Source organism: Zalophus californianus, chromosome 15 (genome assembly GCF_009762305.2).
Source record: "Zalophus californianus isolate mZalCal1 chromosome 15, mZalCal1.pri.v2, whole genome shotgun sequence".
Lineage (NCBI taxonomy): Eukaryota > Metazoa > Chordata > Mammalia > Carnivora > Otariidae > Zalophus > Zalophus californianus.
Genome location: NC_045609.1, coordinates 31,115,502 through 31,132,015, shown reverse-complemented (window position 1 = coordinate 31,132,015; position 16,514 = coordinate 31,115,502). Strand labels below are relative to the sequence as shown.

The 16,514-nt window shown below is 57.9% G+C and overlaps 1 protein-coding gene across 29 annotated transcripts in view; it reads right to left on the bottom strand.

Moving 5' to 3' along the window:
* Positions 1-16,514, bottom strand: part of COL13A1 (collagen type XIII alpha 1 chain) — a 144,371-nt gene that overhangs the window by 57,959 nt on the left and 69,898 nt on the right. For 24 of the 29 annotated variants that reach the window (XM_027596775.2, XM_027596773.2, XM_027596774.2 and 21 more), the window contains 7 exons: positions 16,173-16,199; positions 13,690-13,740; positions 7,241-7,276; positions 6,395-6,421; positions 5,298-5,324; positions 591-617; positions 470-496 (listed from right to left, as the gene is read on the bottom strand). In XM_027596775.2, coding sequence (XP_027452576.1) covers positions 470-496; positions 591-617; positions 5,298-5,324; positions 6,395-6,421; positions 7,241-7,276; positions 13,690-13,740; positions 16,173-16,199 — 222 coding nt within the window. The remainder of the gene's footprint in view (positions 1-469; positions 497-590; positions 618-5,297; positions 5,325-6,394; positions 6,422-7,240; positions 7,277-13,689; positions 13,741-16,172; positions 16,200-16,514) is intronic. The other 5 variants (XM_027596782.2, XM_027596778.2, XM_027596793.2 and 2 more) reach the window with 2 other exon arrangements.

The window sequence follows — 16,514 nt, the reverse complement described above, 5'->3', positions numbered from 1 at the left end:
GGCCCACACAACGGTCCTGAGCAGAAGCCCCTGGTGGGAAGTGCAGACATGGAGGCGGGCTGTGGGCCCTCGGAGACGCCTTTTCTGAGGTGGGGGTGCCAGGTCCCTGTACCGTTCGCCCAAGCCCAGCCCAGCAGAGTCTCCAACAGAAATTTAAGGAAATGGAGGATGTACGAGGCCAGGAAGGGAGCTAGACCAGTGGTTTACAAACGGACACCTCAAAATCCTAGAGGCACATGGCGGTGCATCAGGAAGCACCCTGGGCAGAGAAGGGGTCTGCGGAGGGCCAGGCTCCCAGCCACCCTTCCTCCAGAGCACCCTCCATCTTCTCTACTGCGGCACCACCGAGGGTGCCCTGGTTCTGTGGGTAAATACTGGCATTTGAAAATAACCACTCTGGACCACTTTCTACCATTAGGGAAGCTGTTTCCTGCCATGAAAATTCCAGAAAAACCTCTATTAGGCTTACCTTTTCTCCTTTTTGCCCTTGAGGTCCCTAGGAAGAGACAGAAATGGCAGTTAGAAAGTGAGGCTAAGGCCCCAGGGACCCGAAGCCTCCCTGCTGGGGAACTTGAGGGTGAGGTACCAACCGGCTGTCCTCGGGGACCCGTCAGGCCCTGCAGGGAGGAAACACACACAGGTCAGCAGGCGCACCGAGGCCGGGCAGGGGCAGGGGTGTGGGCCCCAGGCGGGGATCGTGCTGGGACTGGGGCTAATGCACAGAGTCCTGAAGGCTGGCCTCCACCACCCAGGGCCTGGTCCTCCTGTGCCCGAGATGTTCTAGGTGGTGTGGCCCATACAGTGAGTCTCAGCTTCCTCCTCCGTTGTGGGTGTGACTAGGTGACTGGCGCCCGAATGGGGCCATGAGGAAGAGAAGACACCATCCCTCCTCCATTCCTCCATCATCCCCTCATGGGCCAGCTGTGAAGGAGGCTGCATGGACACCTCAGGTGGGGCTCTGCTGTTGTGGACTGCCCTGCCTCACGCATGGCCTTCTTCTCATGAAGCAAAGAAGCAGAGGTCCAAAGCCTCTAGGGGACCCTGGCACATTCTGTCTTCGCTCAGCACTGCCTCAGCATGAAACCCACTGAGCCAGAAGGGCTTCGGGGTACATGTGGGGGGCTTTGAAGAAACCTTTGGTGAAGAGAGAAAGCAGGAAGTTGGCAACTTGAGCCACGTTCTGGGCCCCTCAGAGGAACAAAAGGGGTCTTGGGGCTCCTTCTGGGGTGTCTTGTCAAGTGTGCAGGGCTGAGAAAGAAGTCTGGGTTCAGGGTGGACCCCTGTCCTTTGAGGAGGACACAGGGTTCAGCTAGTTGTCTCAGCAGCTGACCTGAGGCTGGTGTGGAGGGAAGAGGGGAGGACACGCACCTCGTGCTTTGAGGACCCGCTCCGAGGCTGGCGTTCAGGATGGGCTGAACTCACACCCACACTGGCCCACGGAGAAGACGCTCATGTCAGCTCCACCTCCCAGATGAGGTGATGGAGTTGGGGCCCTGCGGCTCAGTGAGCAGGGGTGCTGGGACAAGAGCCAGGGTCCGCTGACTGCAAAGGTCCAGCTGTTTACACTGCCACGCTCTCCGAACTGAGCTGGGGCTCAGAAGGCAGGGCTTCTAGACTTGGCTGGAGCCACAGGCAGTGTCTCAGCCTCTAGGGCCCTGAGGCCCCCTCAAGCCACCATCCTGAGGATCCACCTGCTAGACCCGTCTCTTTGGGATCTCCCTGCAGGGGCTCATGTGGGTGGGAGAAGAGCCTCTCTTGCCCCCGACTTGTCAACTGGACCAATCACCAAACTGGGAAATTCCCAGCAGGTTCACGGGAGGGGACAAGTGGCCTTTGGGACAATCCATGGGGCACCGCAGCCCATCCGGCTGACCAGGTGTTCAGCATAAGACCCACAGAACATGCCACATCTGGCAGGGAAGCAGCCTGCAGGTGACCGGGCCGCCCCCTCTCATGACAAAGAGAGGCGAGGGATGAGAAGGGGAGGGCCAGCGGCTGAGGACAGCAACACAAAGGTTTGGGGCTGCAGAGCCTTGGAGGCTCCAATCCAGATGTCCCTGATGGTGGCCCATGGTACAACAGCGGTTCCCAGAGGTATTGCGTTGACACCACACAGTTTCATGTCAGTGGATTGCCAACATTTAAGAACAAGGAGAGTATGACACAAATCTGGATTTCAAGTTTCTCTTAAATATTTCAAGGTCCAACAACACACGGCACCAATTAGCTCTAGCTGAATAGCGGCTGCCCCCATAAGATGGGTCACAGGGGATGCGCTAAGGTGCTTGGCCCCCCTCCCCTGGGCCGGGTACTGTCGTGAGCCCTTGGTGTGAATGCCATCTTCCCACCCTCAGGTCAGCTCTGAGCAATGGGATAAGCGCACTCAAGAGTCCCGGCTCTCCTTCCTGGCACCTGTGGGGTCCCCAATCCTGCCTATACCTTACATTCAGTTCTGGGGGCTCCTGTGGGGTGGGTGGGGCAGGGGTGATCCCCTTTTGAGGTGAGGACACTGGCTAAGCATGTGAGAGTGGGCCCTAGCCCCCATGCTGGACGCCTAGCAGACGGGAAACCATTTCGGGATGGAGGTGAGTAGGAGACAGATGATAAGCAGGCCAAGATAATTACACGGGACAGTGTGTTGAATTAATAGCGCGGGGTCCCCGTGCCAAGCCAAACAGAAGCCTGATGGCTCTGGGGCCTGTCAGATTCTGATGGATGACTAAGAGGCAGACAGGGGATCTATTACACTGGTGTGGGCTCATGGGAGATGGGATGACCTTAGCCTTTCCCCCCCGAGTTGGTTCTGTCCCCCAAACAGACAGGGGAGACTCATGGGTGGTTCACGGGGGTGGGGCAGTGGGGTGGCAGAGGAGATGCCCCATAGAAGGGCTCCTTTCCCTCAAGACAAAGGGCTCTGGCAGCAGAAAAGAGTGTGGCAAGACCCCACCACATGGGTCTCAATCCCAGCTCTGTGATTTAGAAGCTGTGTAGCCTTGGGCAATACACCCAACCCCTCTGTGCCTCTATCTCCCCTTTTGTAGAGTGGGGATAGTAAGCTGTTACGAGGATTACAGAACAGTGCCTCGTTGACCATCTTATTACTTCTGGGTTGCCACGGACTGTGTTACGGTTAGTGTCAGGCCACTAGGAAGGGGAAGAGGGTGGCAGGGAGGGGTTGAGGGAGGAAGCACCCCAAACGCCCGGCATCTAAACCCCAATGCCTCTGGAACAATGGCAGCATGGAAGGGTTCCTGCCTTGGTCTCCATTGCTTCCCACGGGTGCCAAGCAATGCTTGGAACAGGGGAGGGGCAACAGGACATGCACCTGCAGTGGGGCTGGCCGTGATGGGTAGGAAAGCTGGCCGGGCACCTGGGCTCCAAAGCCAACTCTCCCATCCACGGCCTCCAGAGCCTCACTGCCCTTTTTCTGTGGCTATTTTAAGAACTTGCCTGCCTCGGGCCTTTGCACGTGCTGTTTTCCCATGTCCGGAATGCTCTTCCCCATTCCTTTTTCTCTTAGTTAAACCCTCATCCCTCGGGCCACCGTTCACGTCTTTCTCAGAAAGCCTCTCTGACCCTCAGCCTGGGTGAGGTGCTGTTTACTGGGGTTTCTCAGGCTAACTGGCACTGCCTTTTTATAGCACGATTGCCAAGGTAATTTGTTAATTATGCGTCTGATTGTTTAAATGCACGTTCCCCCACTAGATGGTGAGCTACAGGATGGCAAGGACAGTGTCTTTCTTACTCCTGTCTGAACCCCCGCTACCTGGCACAGTGCCCAGCGTAGTGCAGATACTCAGTAAGAATGTGTTAAGGGGAGGCAGGGGGCGGGGAGATAGGGAAGGTGAGAGGGAAAGGGAGGAGAAAGGCAATAAAATGTGGAGGGAAGGAATTAGAGAATTGGATTTGGATCGGGTTTCTGATGCTCCCTAGCTGTGTGACTTAAGGCAAGTTACTTAGACTCTCTGAGCTTCAGTTTCCACTGTGTCAAGGGGCTACTAGTAGGACCTGGAGCACAGGCTTATGCTGAGGATGAAGGAGATGACACGCATAGGACTTAGCTCCGTGCCCACCACATAGAAAACCCTCAATGAATGTTAGCTGGGCCTGAGTTAACTGGATAGGCTGAAGCCCAGAGGGTGCTGAGTTGCTAAAGGTCCCATGCAATTTAGGGGGAGCTGGGGCGAAGGCCAGGTCTCCTTTCCCATCCACAAAGTTAGCCACCTCTGCACCCCAGTTGTGAGCGGAGAGTGTCCTCATGCCTGCACTTGGAGCAAGACGTGCACCAGAGCCGGGCTGGACAGGGAGGCGGGGAGCCTGCCATGCTACACATTCCAGGCCCTTCTGTAGGAGGGGGGTCCTCCCAGTGTAGAGATGACCACCCGGGGGAGGCTGGATAGCATCCCAGCCCGGGGCTGGCCCATCTACTCCTTTTTTTTTTTTTTTTTTTAAGATTTTATTTATTTATTTGACAGAAGGAGAGAGACGCAACGAGAGAGGGAACACAAGCAGGGGGAGTGGGAGAGGGAGAAGCAGGCTTCCCGCGGAGCAGGGAGCCCGAGGCGGGGCTCGATCCCAGGACCCTGGGATCATGACCTGAGCCGAAGGCAGATGTTTAACGACTGAGCCACCCAGGCGCCCTTGGCCCATCTACTCTTAATGGCCCATCCCTTCCATGGAGAACTGGCCCCCTCCCCTGGAGGGGGTGGCCCTGGAGAAGGGGCCCTTCTGGAAGGAGTGGCCTGGGGGAGACCGTAGAGACAGGAAATCCCTTTACAAGGCTTTGCAGAAGGTGGAAGGGGCTGGGAGGAAGGTGGGGACAAACGTCCGACTCTCCAAGTCGGCTTTGTGCCCAGCTGGGACAGGAGCGCTTGGAGTCCTGGGGCAGCCCGGAGCAGGGCCGGCACTAGGAAGTCCGGTTGCAGAAAAAGAGCTAGATGGGCTCCGCCCCGCCCCGCTCCCCCCCCCCCCCCCCCCCCCCGTCCGGTTTACATTCAGCCCTGAGGCAAAGGCGTGGCAGTTTGGGAGCCCCTGCCTCTACCTCTGTGGGACACTGGCGACTTGGACCCTCTCCGGACCCCCTTTTCCTCATTTTTCAGGTGGAGGAGCCCCCTGCCCACCTCTCCTCCCTGCGTTGATGTGAGGACCTAGGGGTTGCGTTGTATACAGCTGGGGAGTGACCGTGGGGGCAGCCACTTGATGGTCCCTGTGGGTCCCCTTTGCGGGGCGGCACTTGGCTGCGACCAGGCTGACCCCCCCCCACCCCTCAAGGGAAGGCAGGAAAGCTGGGGTCTTACCATCTCCCCTTTGGGTCCGGGGTGGCCCTGGAAGGAGAAGGGTGTGAGCGCCGGGTACACCGCACCCCGAAACCCCCGCCCTGCCCCCTCCATCAGCCACTGCTCATTTTGCACACGTCTTTCCTCATCTGTCCTCTTGCTCCCTGCCCTGGGCCCGCTGGCTCAGGCGTGGTCACCCGCCTGCCCCCCCTCTGCTGGGTCTTACTTAGCAGCTGCCAAGCCCTCAAGAGCCCCTGCCCCATGCACACACCCGGGGCAGCTGGGAGGCACGCTGGGTCCTGGGGGCTGAGTGGGAAAGACCACCAGACCCCTCGCTGTGCTCAGCTCTGGGCTGCAGTGGGGGACTGACCAGGCAGGTGGCCAGGCCCTCACAGCGGGGGGCTGGGCTCCGGGGCGAGGCGAGTGCGTGGGGCTGGGCTTGGCACTCGTTGCCTTCCCTTGTCATCTCTGAGGGCATCAGAGGGCTCCAGCTCTCCCCCAGCTCGCGCCTTCCGAGGGGTGGGGCGGGGTCTCCCTTCCCCCATGAACATTTGGGTCTGGGGCCCAAGCCCAAAGGATTAAAATGGACAGAGAGAGGAGCTACGGAGGGGGACACAGACTCCATGTGGATGTGGGTATGTGGGGAGTCCACCAGGGTGGGAGACTGGAGGAGATAGGGTGGCGCAGGCGGCTGCCTGGTGGTGCTGGGGAGCAGGTGTGGACCGGTGCCCACGCTCCATTTCGAGTCAGCGGCTTGAGCTCTCCACCTGTCTTCCCTCCCTGCTGCCTCCCCGCCTCACCCCCTACAGCAGCCCCTTCCAAGGGCGCCTCAGAAACACCAGCTTCTAGGGCTGCTTCTTGCTCCAGACGCTGAGAACCCAGCTTGGCCGGCCGTGGACTCGTGCCCAGGGGAGGCTCCCTGGGGCCCCAGCGGGGGCAGCTCATTCCATCGGCCCCTCCCCACCTCACATTGGCAATGATTTCCTGCCCCGGGAACATCCATTCTCTCCGGAGTTTCTCCCGCCGAGTAAGGGTCTTGCAGAAGGACAGAGGACCCGGGGTTAGTGACCTGGATCAAGCGGGGGAGAGGAGCTCACAGCCCGAGAGGGTCCACTCACCGGTTTGCCATCGAGCCCAATGGGACCCTGAAAAGGAAAGAGGCCACGTGTCAAGACGACAGCACAGGTCTCCTGCCAAAGAGGCGGCCCGGGGCAGTGGTTAAGGGCACAGGTTCTGGACTCCAAGTTGGGGTTCAAGTGTCTGCTTGACCACTTCCTGGTTGTATGACCATGGGTAAGCTTAAGCCTCAGTTTCTTATCCTACAATGGGGATAATAGAGTCTTTCACGAGGGGTCTTTGTGAGGAGTGAACGAAATGCCACCTGTCCAGCACCCGGCATGAGGGACAACCTGAGGGAGGACAGTCACCAGGGCGATCGCAGACCTACCTCCTCCTCCTTCCCCTGAGTGGAAAGTGAACTGGGTGTTGCTAGGAAGCCTGGGACTGGCTAGCACCAAGGGCCCGGGGAAAAGGAGAGCTAGTTGCTTCCCTGCCCTCCTCTTGGAACCTGTCCTCGACCCCTCGGGCGGGGGTCACAGGGCATCCTGAGGGCCACCTGACCGCCTCCTGCAGGCGGGTCTCCTCTCCAGACCAGGTCGGAGGTTGCTTCCCTGAGGTGCATCATCTGTCCCACATTCCAGTGTCCTGCTGGGGCTTACCCAGCCTGTGACTTCCCCCGCTTGTCCCTTCATTTCCCTATGACTGTCCCTGTCCTGTCTTGCACTCTGGGCTGAGTGTCAGCTACTCTCCTCAGCGGCTCTCTGGGAGAGGCTGCGGGAAAGGGTCCTTGCTGACCAGAGTTTGGAAGGTCGAGAGCGGCTTGAGGGCTGGCCCCACATGAAGGTTAACCCAGCCAGGCCCAGGGGTCACCGGGGCCATGGCTCACCCGGGCCCTCCCTACTTACCGGAAATCCAGGGAAACCTCGAGTGCCCGGCTGACCCTGGAAAGAGCAGGAGAAGACTGAGGATGGGTGAGGAGGGGATGAAGCTGGACCGCGTCCCCTTTGCTCCCAGAGGGCCTGTGTGTTGCCTCCCACTCCTCTGGGGTCCTCCGGGGGAGATACTCCCCGTGGTGAGCTGGCTATAGGGGAGGCTGGAGAAAGATGGAAAGAACACCAGAGGAAGGCTCCTCCGGGGCCTGGGGAAAAGGAGGGGCCCAGCATCTTTCGGGTCCTCCATGCCCTGAACCCCGACATACGAGCCGGTGGCTGGAGGACATGGACAGTGGGGACCGGCCTGCCGCACTCTGAACTCCCGGCTGCGATCTTCTGAGTCCTTTTCATTTATACAGTCGTTGCCAGGGCCGATCACATGAGGATGGTTTGGACAGCAGAAGCTGACCTTCAGAAGGTGTGTTTTCAGGCCACACGGGTCAGAACTCTCGTTTTTCTCTTGCCCCGGCCCAGCAGGCCCCGCCCCCAGTTGGGCAATCTCTGGGTCCCCCAATCTTTGTGCCCACTCACGCCCATTCTCCTGCAGGTGCAGAGGGCCACTTGGGTCGGTATTTGGGCTGGAGACTAGAAGCCACCGGTCACGGCCCGGTGGCCTCCGGTCCAGACTCAGGACAACAGAGATGTGCTGAGGTCAGAAGCAGCGTGGGGCTGGGCAGACCCAGGGCTGGGGAGGGCTGAGCGGGCAGTCAAGGCCAGTGGTCCCTTCTTCTCACGTGTCATTCACAGCCGATCCAGTCTCACTAGCCCCGTTCCCGCCCCATCTCCCCTACTCCTCGCTCAGGCACACCGTTCACCTGCTTTCCCTGGACATACCCCATTTTTCCCACTGTCAGCCCTCAGCTGGGCGTCTCCCTTTGACCGAGGCGGCCACAGTGTCCTCTCAAGCTTGGGCCTCCGAGTCTGGCAGGCTGAGCTATAGTCCTGCCTCCAGCAGCCTCAGCTGGGTGACTAAGTCCTTAGGCTTCCCTTTCCTCGGTCCTATAGCATGGGGACAAGAGCGTAACCTCACAGGGTCACTGAGTCACATCCAATTGTACTTGTAAAGACTGCTAAAATGGTAGCTGCCGCTAATCCATCAACGTTTGCTGGATTGAACCGAACCAAGGAGCACCAGAATAAAGCCCTCGGAGCCAAGTGGCAGTTTCCAAATCAGATCCCATCGGGAGGGAGATTTCTCCACATCCATCTGCTGTGAAGCGGGAACATCTCCAGGCTGCTTGGGTCTTCCGTGAAGCCACGACAGGAGTGCCCAGAGGCCTCTGCTCGGGGGACACGGCTGAGTGGGACGGGGACCCTGCCATCAAGGTGGGAGCGTCAGTCAAGTGGGGACGGACCTGCAGTGTCCTACGGGGTCAGTATGGGTTTGTGGCAGGCAGCCCAAGGGCAGGAGGGAGGACATGCCACTCAAATGTCGGAGAGCCCCGGGCTTCGCTCCTCTCAAGGGTAAGTGATGCTAAGAATAGCACTAAGGAGAAAACCCGGAAACCCTGCGATGTGGCCTCTGGAACCTCACAGTGTAAACTTTCAGCTACTCCGAATGCTGAGAGGCCCGAGGACAAAGGTCAGGAGGAAAGGATTCCAAGAAACATCTTCAGGTCCCGCTCGGGATAGTGTTTACACGGTAGGGATAAGCACATGGTTTGCTAATTACAGAGCCTGCCCGGGAGCAGGATGCATCTCCCCAACTCAGAGCCAAATCCAGGGCTAACCAAGGCTTTTTCGGGATCTTGGGAAGAATGTTGTCACTGACCAAATGGAAACTGGGACTCTACTTCCTGGAGATGCTGGGCTGGGTAAGGCACTCGGGGAGGCCTGGAACTGGATTTTAATTACATCTCTTCAGTTACACGCTGAAGTCGGACCTCTCTTGCAGTGTTTATTGGCCGGTCATTTACTCGTGAACCGCCTGTTCGTGTTCCTTACCAACAATTTCCCCTTGCTTGTTTGTTTCCCATTGGCCCGAGGACAGCTCTCTGTCAAGGTCCGTAACTCTTTGAGGGTCACCTGCGTCGCCAATATTCCTTCCAATTTGGCATTTGTCTTTTTCATGCTGTATTTCCTGCCCGATGGAAGTTTTGCATTCAGGTGGACACACTTATCAATCTTCTCCTATGGCTCCTGGGTTTTATTCCATGTTTCCAGGGGACCTCCCAGGGCGGACTTCATAAATGTCTGCTCACGCTTTGTCCTCGTATTTTATGGTTTCATGTCTTACATCTGAATATTTTATCCATTTGGTATTTATTCTGATATAACAAGTGAGGTACAGATTCAGTTTTTTTTTTTTTTTTTTGGTTTTACCTTTTGGTAAATGGCTTGTCCCCTGTCCCAGCATCATCTCTGAAACAATCTATTTTCCTCTTCCTACTGTGAAATGAAACCTTTACCACGGACTAACTTCCCAGATGCGTTTGGCTTTCTTTCTGGCCTTCCCATTCCGTCCCCTTTAACTGCTCTGTTTTTATAATACCCTGGATATCGAGTAGAACAACCAGTCCTGTCTTCCCCTACTCCCCTTACCCTATTTTTCAGAAAGTTCCTGACATCCTTATGAAAGCTTACTTTTTTCCCCCCAAATGAAATGAATATTATTCTGTTAGACTCCAACCCCATAAAAAATTCACTGGGATTGGGATCATATTAAAATTATGGATTATAGATTTATTCATAGATTAATAATGCATTAATACTATGTCCTTCCATGTAAGAACAAGGGGGATAAGCTTTACATCGCTCTCCCAAATCTCTTCTCTTAATTCAAGGCCAGGGTGGAAAGGGAGCCAAGAGGATCCCTGCTTTTTGGAAGTGGACCCCGATGCCTACTCCTACCCGTAATTCGTGTGGGGTAAAGCCACAGAGACAGACAGAAGGCTCACTCTCCCTTCCTTTCACTCTGACCCCTGAATGAGGGTCAGTCCCATATCTGCCCAGAGCCCGCCTCCCACTCCAAGTCCGTGCTGACTAACTTTCAAACAAGACCCCGTGTTGGTCAGTGTGTAATCGTTGGCTGAGGTGACAGAGGGTGGGAGAGAAGAGCCCTGCTTTGTATAGGATCTGCTAATCTCTGTGGTGTAAATAAACCTCCCACCACAGCTGATTTTAAGCTACCAACGTGATGCCACTGAACACAGAGTTGGGAGGGGGTGTGCATGATCTGCTCTCATGAGCCGGGTGAGCCAACTCCAGCTCTGACCTCCAGCAGCAAATGGGGGGCCAGACATCTCCCTTTGGACATTACAAGGACATCTCAAGTTCATCATGTTCTGGTTAAACTCATCTTCCCCAGCAAAATCCGCTCGCCTATCTGGAGAAGGCTACCACCATCTACTTGGTTACTCAAGTCAGAAAGGTGGAGTCATCTTGAACTCCTCCTTCTTTCTCAATCCCCAATTTTATCATCAGTAAATAGGTCACTTCCACCTCCAAAGTTCCCACCAGTCCAGCCCTTGATTACCGCAAGCGCCTACCAGCCAGTCCCCCACCTGTAGCCGCTTCTTAAACACGCTCCATGCCAGGGCAGGGATAGGAGATCTTTTTAAACTGCAAATCTGAGCACGTCCATCCTCAGCTGAACACGCACCAAGGCTGTCCACTGCCCTCAGGATAGAGTCCCGACTCCTGAACACCCTGTCCAGGTTCTTCTCGACTGGGCCCTTGCTCACCTCACTGGCCTCGGCCTTGCTTTGCTATGTAACGCACTTGCCCTGTTTCTCCGGTAGTTTATAAGAACCTCTTACCGGGGGGCTCCTCCCCAGCCTCACAACCTGGGAACCTCTGCTCTTCCTTGATCATAGTTTAGTTACCCCTCCTTCCTGGAAGCCTTCTCTGTCTGCCCATACCCCAAGGCACGTGCCTCCTCCGCATATCGTTCCCCATAATCCTCGGCCACAGAACGCTTGCCCACTTGGCCTCTCCCCCTTAATGGCAAACATCCCCTTGGTCTTCCCCTGCTCCCTGCGCTCACCAGCTGTGTGTGGCTTCCTGGGAGGAGTTGAGGTGGTTGCCCTGGTCTCTAGCGAGGACTCAGCGGGGGAGGCCCCAGTCACTGGGGTGATGGTCACCCCCACAGGCCAAAGTAGAAGGAGGCTGGGCTTGGTTAAGCCTCCCGGTACTATAATCCCTCTCCTACCACCCAGGCTGCACCCACACGGAGAACTGTTTCTTCTCCTGAAGGTAAATATCCCTTTTAAAGGGTAGAGCTTGAAACAGGGAGGGCAGAATTGCGGCGAGAATGTTGGCTTTGGAATGAGGCAAAGCTGGACCAGCTCAAGCTCTAGCACTGACCTGCTGAGTGGCCTCAGGTGAGTTAGGAAAGTCTCAATCTCCTTCTCTGGGAGATGGGCCGGCGGGCCTGCCCCACAGCTTTGTTGGGAGGACCGACAGAGGCCTGGGCATAGGTGGGCTTCCAGCACAGGCCGTAGGACAGGATAGGGGCCCAGGGGACGGAATTTATCACTATTACCTGAAGAGAAGGTACTTCTTGCCACTGGAGTCAAATCCCGTGCAGGAGGTATGGTTCCTCATCATGCACACTGAGCCAGAAGCCAGGGGAGCTGAGGCAGACCCCTGCCCCCGAGCGTGTCCTCCAAAGGGGGACCTTTTCAACAACTTTTAGGTAGCTCGTTGGCACGGTGCTGCCAAAAGGGTGTTGGAGGGCCGGTGTGATTGACACAACGGGGTCTGTGGTCAGACTGGGAGGCAGGCCGAGGTGGGGGCCAAGGGGTAGGGCCTGTACTCTGTTACTCTTCTGTCCACCCAACAGGCCCGTCCTGGCTTGGTCCTGGCCGTTAGAGCCCGGGGACTGGCTTTCTCGGTGACCTTTCTTGGTGACCTTGCCAGGAGTGGCTGGGTTCAGGGCCTGCTCGTGGCGGTTCCTCTCATGAAGCTTACGGCCCATTGGAGCAGTGGCCACATGAGCCCAGAGGCCCGGATGCCAGTAACCCCACGGCCCGGCGGTCTGTTGCAGTGGTGGGGGGGGGGGGGTGCAGAACGTAGACTGAGCCACGCGGCCCGGGCTGAGCACCTGAATCCCCACGAGGCCGCAGTCGAGTGAATGATCTTGGGCAAGTCGCTCGGGCCCTCTGTGCCCGGCTCTTCTCACCCATGAAATGGAGGGGCTAATAGTACCTCCCGGTGGGTTTCTTATGAGGATTAGGTGAGTTACAGTGTGTAGCAGTCTTAGGACGCTGCCTGCCCCAAATTCAGTGCCACGCGTCAATCCTTAACATCGTCCCTGGGGTCAGAGCCAGAGGGAATCTTGCCCAGGAGGCCAGGTCTCTGCAGCCCGGGACCCTTTCAACCCTGCCTCCAGCCTCGGCCCCCCACCAGTCTGCCAGCCCTGCTCCCCAGCTCTGCCCTTTGGCTCCCCACCCTGACCCGCCCCCCGCCTCCAAGCAGCCCTGAACGGCAGAGCCTCAGCTCCTCGCTCTTGGCACAGCCCCTGCTGTGGATGGGATTTAGCAATCGGCTCTCTGGTCCTGCTCCCTAGACTATGGGTAGGAGATGCTCCCACTTGCACTGGCTCCTCCTGGTGAAGGCAGGGGAATGGGCGGGCTGGACTCCACACCTCCACTGGGCTAGCCTCAGACTCCCAGAGGCTGGCCCTCTGCTTCCCTCTCCCTCTCACTGTGCAGGCAGGACAGGAAAAGTGCACAGTAGAGCATGGAGATGGTGGCCTGATTTATGGGGGAAGCCCTGGGTGCCAAGGGTCCTGGGTTCTAATCCTGTCCCAGCCTCTATGTGTGGGCCCCTGGCCCCTCGCTGGGCCTTAGTTTCCCCTTCTGAGGGGGCTGTGCTAGACCATTGCTGAGGTCCTTTCTACCCTGACATTTGGTGATTGTCCTGATGCCCTGTGGTTTGGGCTCTCCTTACCATGGTCACAGTATCTTCCCACATCATCACCCAGGTCCCCTTTTGGTCCCTAAGGAAACATATCGGAGGGGAAGCCTCTGACTTCTCCAAGCCCCGGGCCACTGGGTAGAGGGACTAAGAACGAGGTCTTTGAGGACGAGTGGTGGGGCAGGCCTCTGCCGAGACCAGGAGTGGGTGCTTGGGGCAGCGGATCTGGATGCTGGGTATCTGCTCCAGGGGCTTCTGGAAACAAGGCTTGTCCCCTGGAAAGCTGGAGCAGCCCATCTGGGGAGGGGTGAGTACTTTCTCCCTGCCTGTAAACAGCAGGGCCACCTCGCAGCTGCTGGCTTCCTGGCCAAAGGGTGGCCCTCGTGAACCCTCCCGAGAAGCTGCAATTTAGGTATATTTAGGCAGGCCTGGCCTGGTTGACCATATTATAGGCGGTGGCTGCCAGGCCCAGAGGCACACCCAGGACTCGCTCCCCTCCACCCAAACCCTTCTCATTAGCTAGCCCAACACCCCCACCCTGAAGAAGAGCAAAAACCACTTACAGGAGGGCCGCGGGGGCCGATGATGGACATGCCGGCGTCTCCTGGGGCCCCCTGTGGGGGGGGGGGAGGGAGGGAGAGAGAGAGAGAGAGAGAGAGAGAGAGGGAGAGAGAGGGAGAGGAGAGGGACAGGGGCAGGGACAGGAGGGGGGAGGGGTGGGCAAAGGAGGAGGTAAGGAAGCGAGACTGGCAGGTGGGGAAGGGGAGTGGGGTGGGGGGTTGCCCAGCCAGAGGCCGGGAGAACAGAGGGGGCAGCCGGGGGGGGGGGGTGGCGGTGTGGAGGGAGGTGGGGGATCACAGAAGAGGAGACACCAGGGGCGCAGGGAGCATCCGGGAGGGAGTGAGAAGCGCAGCGGGAGGCCGGAGGAAGAGGGAACAGAGGTGAGTGGTAGCATAAGATGTGGGACCAGGGAAGGGCGGGGGGGGGGGGGGGGGGCGGGGGGGGCAGGACCCAGGCAGAAGAGGGAAGAAGAGATTCAGTGCAGGGATGAGCAAGGGCAGCTCAGGGAGGGGAGGGCACACAGCTCAGCCACGCAGCTGCTCAGGCCGCAGAGGCCCCCTCTAGGCCCTGCCCGGTGCCCTCCAATCTGCCCCTCTAGGCCCTGCCCGGTGCCCTCCAATCTGCCCCGGCCCCACCCTAGCCTCAGAGCCTCTGAGGCCTTCGCCCCCCCCCCAGCCCCCCAGATGCCCATGTGGCGCACATCCCCGCAGCAGGTGAGCCGGGCTGCTCCGTGGATGGAGTTGCTCGGAACAGGGGTGGGGACAAGACCCATGTTCGCTGTGTGGGCCCCACGGCCCTGAGCCTGCAGGCGGGGGCGGCCTCGGACCTCCTAGGCCTGATGTGAGAGTGACACGGAGGGGTGAAGTCGGGCCAGAATTCTCAGCCCCGAGAGGATGGCAGCTGCTGCTGAGCTGGGAGCTCCAAGTGCCATCCAAGGGTGGCCGGGCTGCCCAGATATCTACACCCGTGTGTGTGTGTGGGGGGCGGGGGGCTGCTGGGGGCAGGGAGGGCGACAGAAAGATGAAGGTGTCAGGGACACAGATGGGGGTCAGAGACGATACCCTGGCAGAAGGATCTAGACCATGCCCTGCTGTGCGGAGGGCTGACTGCTGCTTCCCACCAGGGGGGCTGCCAGGCCTCCCTCCCAGGTCTTGCTCTGCCAGGCAAGTCACAGAATCTCTCCCAGCCCACATCCGTCCTCTGTGAACTGGATGCTGAGGGCTGCTCGGCTACCCTCCCAAGCAAAGGCTCTAAATGTATTTGTGACTGTCATGCCTCACGCCCAGGTGAGCAGTGATGTCAGATTTGTAACTGTTTACATCACGGCAATGATACAGTAATCACTACACGAGGCACGGTAGTGCAATGGCTAGGAGCCAGCCAGAACCCTTGGGTTTGAAGCCCAGCTCTGCTCCTTCCCAGCTGTGTCACCTTGGGCGACTTAACTTCCTTCTGCCTCAGTTTCCTTACCTGTCTCATAGGATGGGTGTGAAAGTTTCATGAGATAATGTTGTAAAGTGCTGAAAAGAATGCCCGGTGCATGAAGGGGCTAGCAAGTGTTTGCAATTGTCCTTAGGCACCGATCGTGTCCTTCATCTTTCTCCCGGGCAGCGTGGAGCCGCAGGAGGGAACGCCGTGAGGGTGGGGCTCCTCTCCAGCTCTGTCACTTGCTGCTGTGTGACCTTGGGTCTGTGAAGCTGCCTCTCTGTGCTCTCATGTAAATAAGAATATTGAAGCCTCCCTGGAAGGGCTGCGTCAGTGTTAGTTGGGAGAACAGAGGCCAAACACCGTGGCACCTGGCGGTTTGTGCTTAGTACATCATAGCTGCGAGTGTTTTGCTGCCATTGTCATTATTTTGGAGATGGAGAGACTCGAGAAACATGCACTGCCATGTACAGGCAAGGAAGTACTAAGCTGGGCAACGGGAGGTCTGGCTTCTCGCCCCTGCTCATCATTATTGGTGTAGGATCTTCAGCAAGCCTCACCCCTGCTCGGGGCCTCAGTTTCCTTCTCTGTAAAGGGAACTGGTTAGATGTGTTGCTCTCTGATCCTTCAGGATCCACCAGGGCTAACGCTCAGAATGGTCTCGTGGGCTTCTGGCTTCTGAGGGGGGCTTCACTCTAGGCCCCTGGGAGTCTCTCTGGGGCAGCACGACGAGAATTTCTATGTCTGAGGGCACCAGCAGTAGGCTGGGGAGGGACTAGAACCAGCTGCCCCAAACAGCGATGGTGCTCCCCTTGGCTCGGGGAAGGGGGACGGTGAGGCCACAGGCAGACTGGGTGTGTGGGGAGACCCATGCAGCAGGGAGGCTGGGCCCTTAGCCAGGAGTCAGGGGCCCGGACACTGGGCCTAGAGAGCCTGTGAGGGCAGAGTGCTGGGGCCTGTATGCTGGGAGGAGGGCTGAGATGGGGGCCTCTGGAAGCACCCCGAGAATCCAAGGGGAAGAGGCTGGGGCAGAAAGGTGGAGGGCAAAGTGAGGACTCACCTTCTCGCCTGGGTGGCCCTTTACTCCCTGGGGCAGCCGCATGCAACGCAGGAGAGAGAGAGAGGGAGAGAAAAAGAAAAGGTAAGAGAGAGGCATACGCGCGAGAATCTGTGTTAAAGGCACGATGACCAAACAAAAGAAATCGCGGTGAAGTAAGAAACGAAACAAAACATAGATGTTGACACATGACAGGTGCCCCTCCTCCAACAAGCACAGTGCAGGGTTGGCTACCGATTTAGCCCCCAGGGCCCGGCCCCAGCCAGACATTCTGGATAACGGAGAGAAACAGAGGCAAGGGTGTGGGGGGTGTGTGTGTGTGTGTGTGTGTGTGTGTGTGTGTGT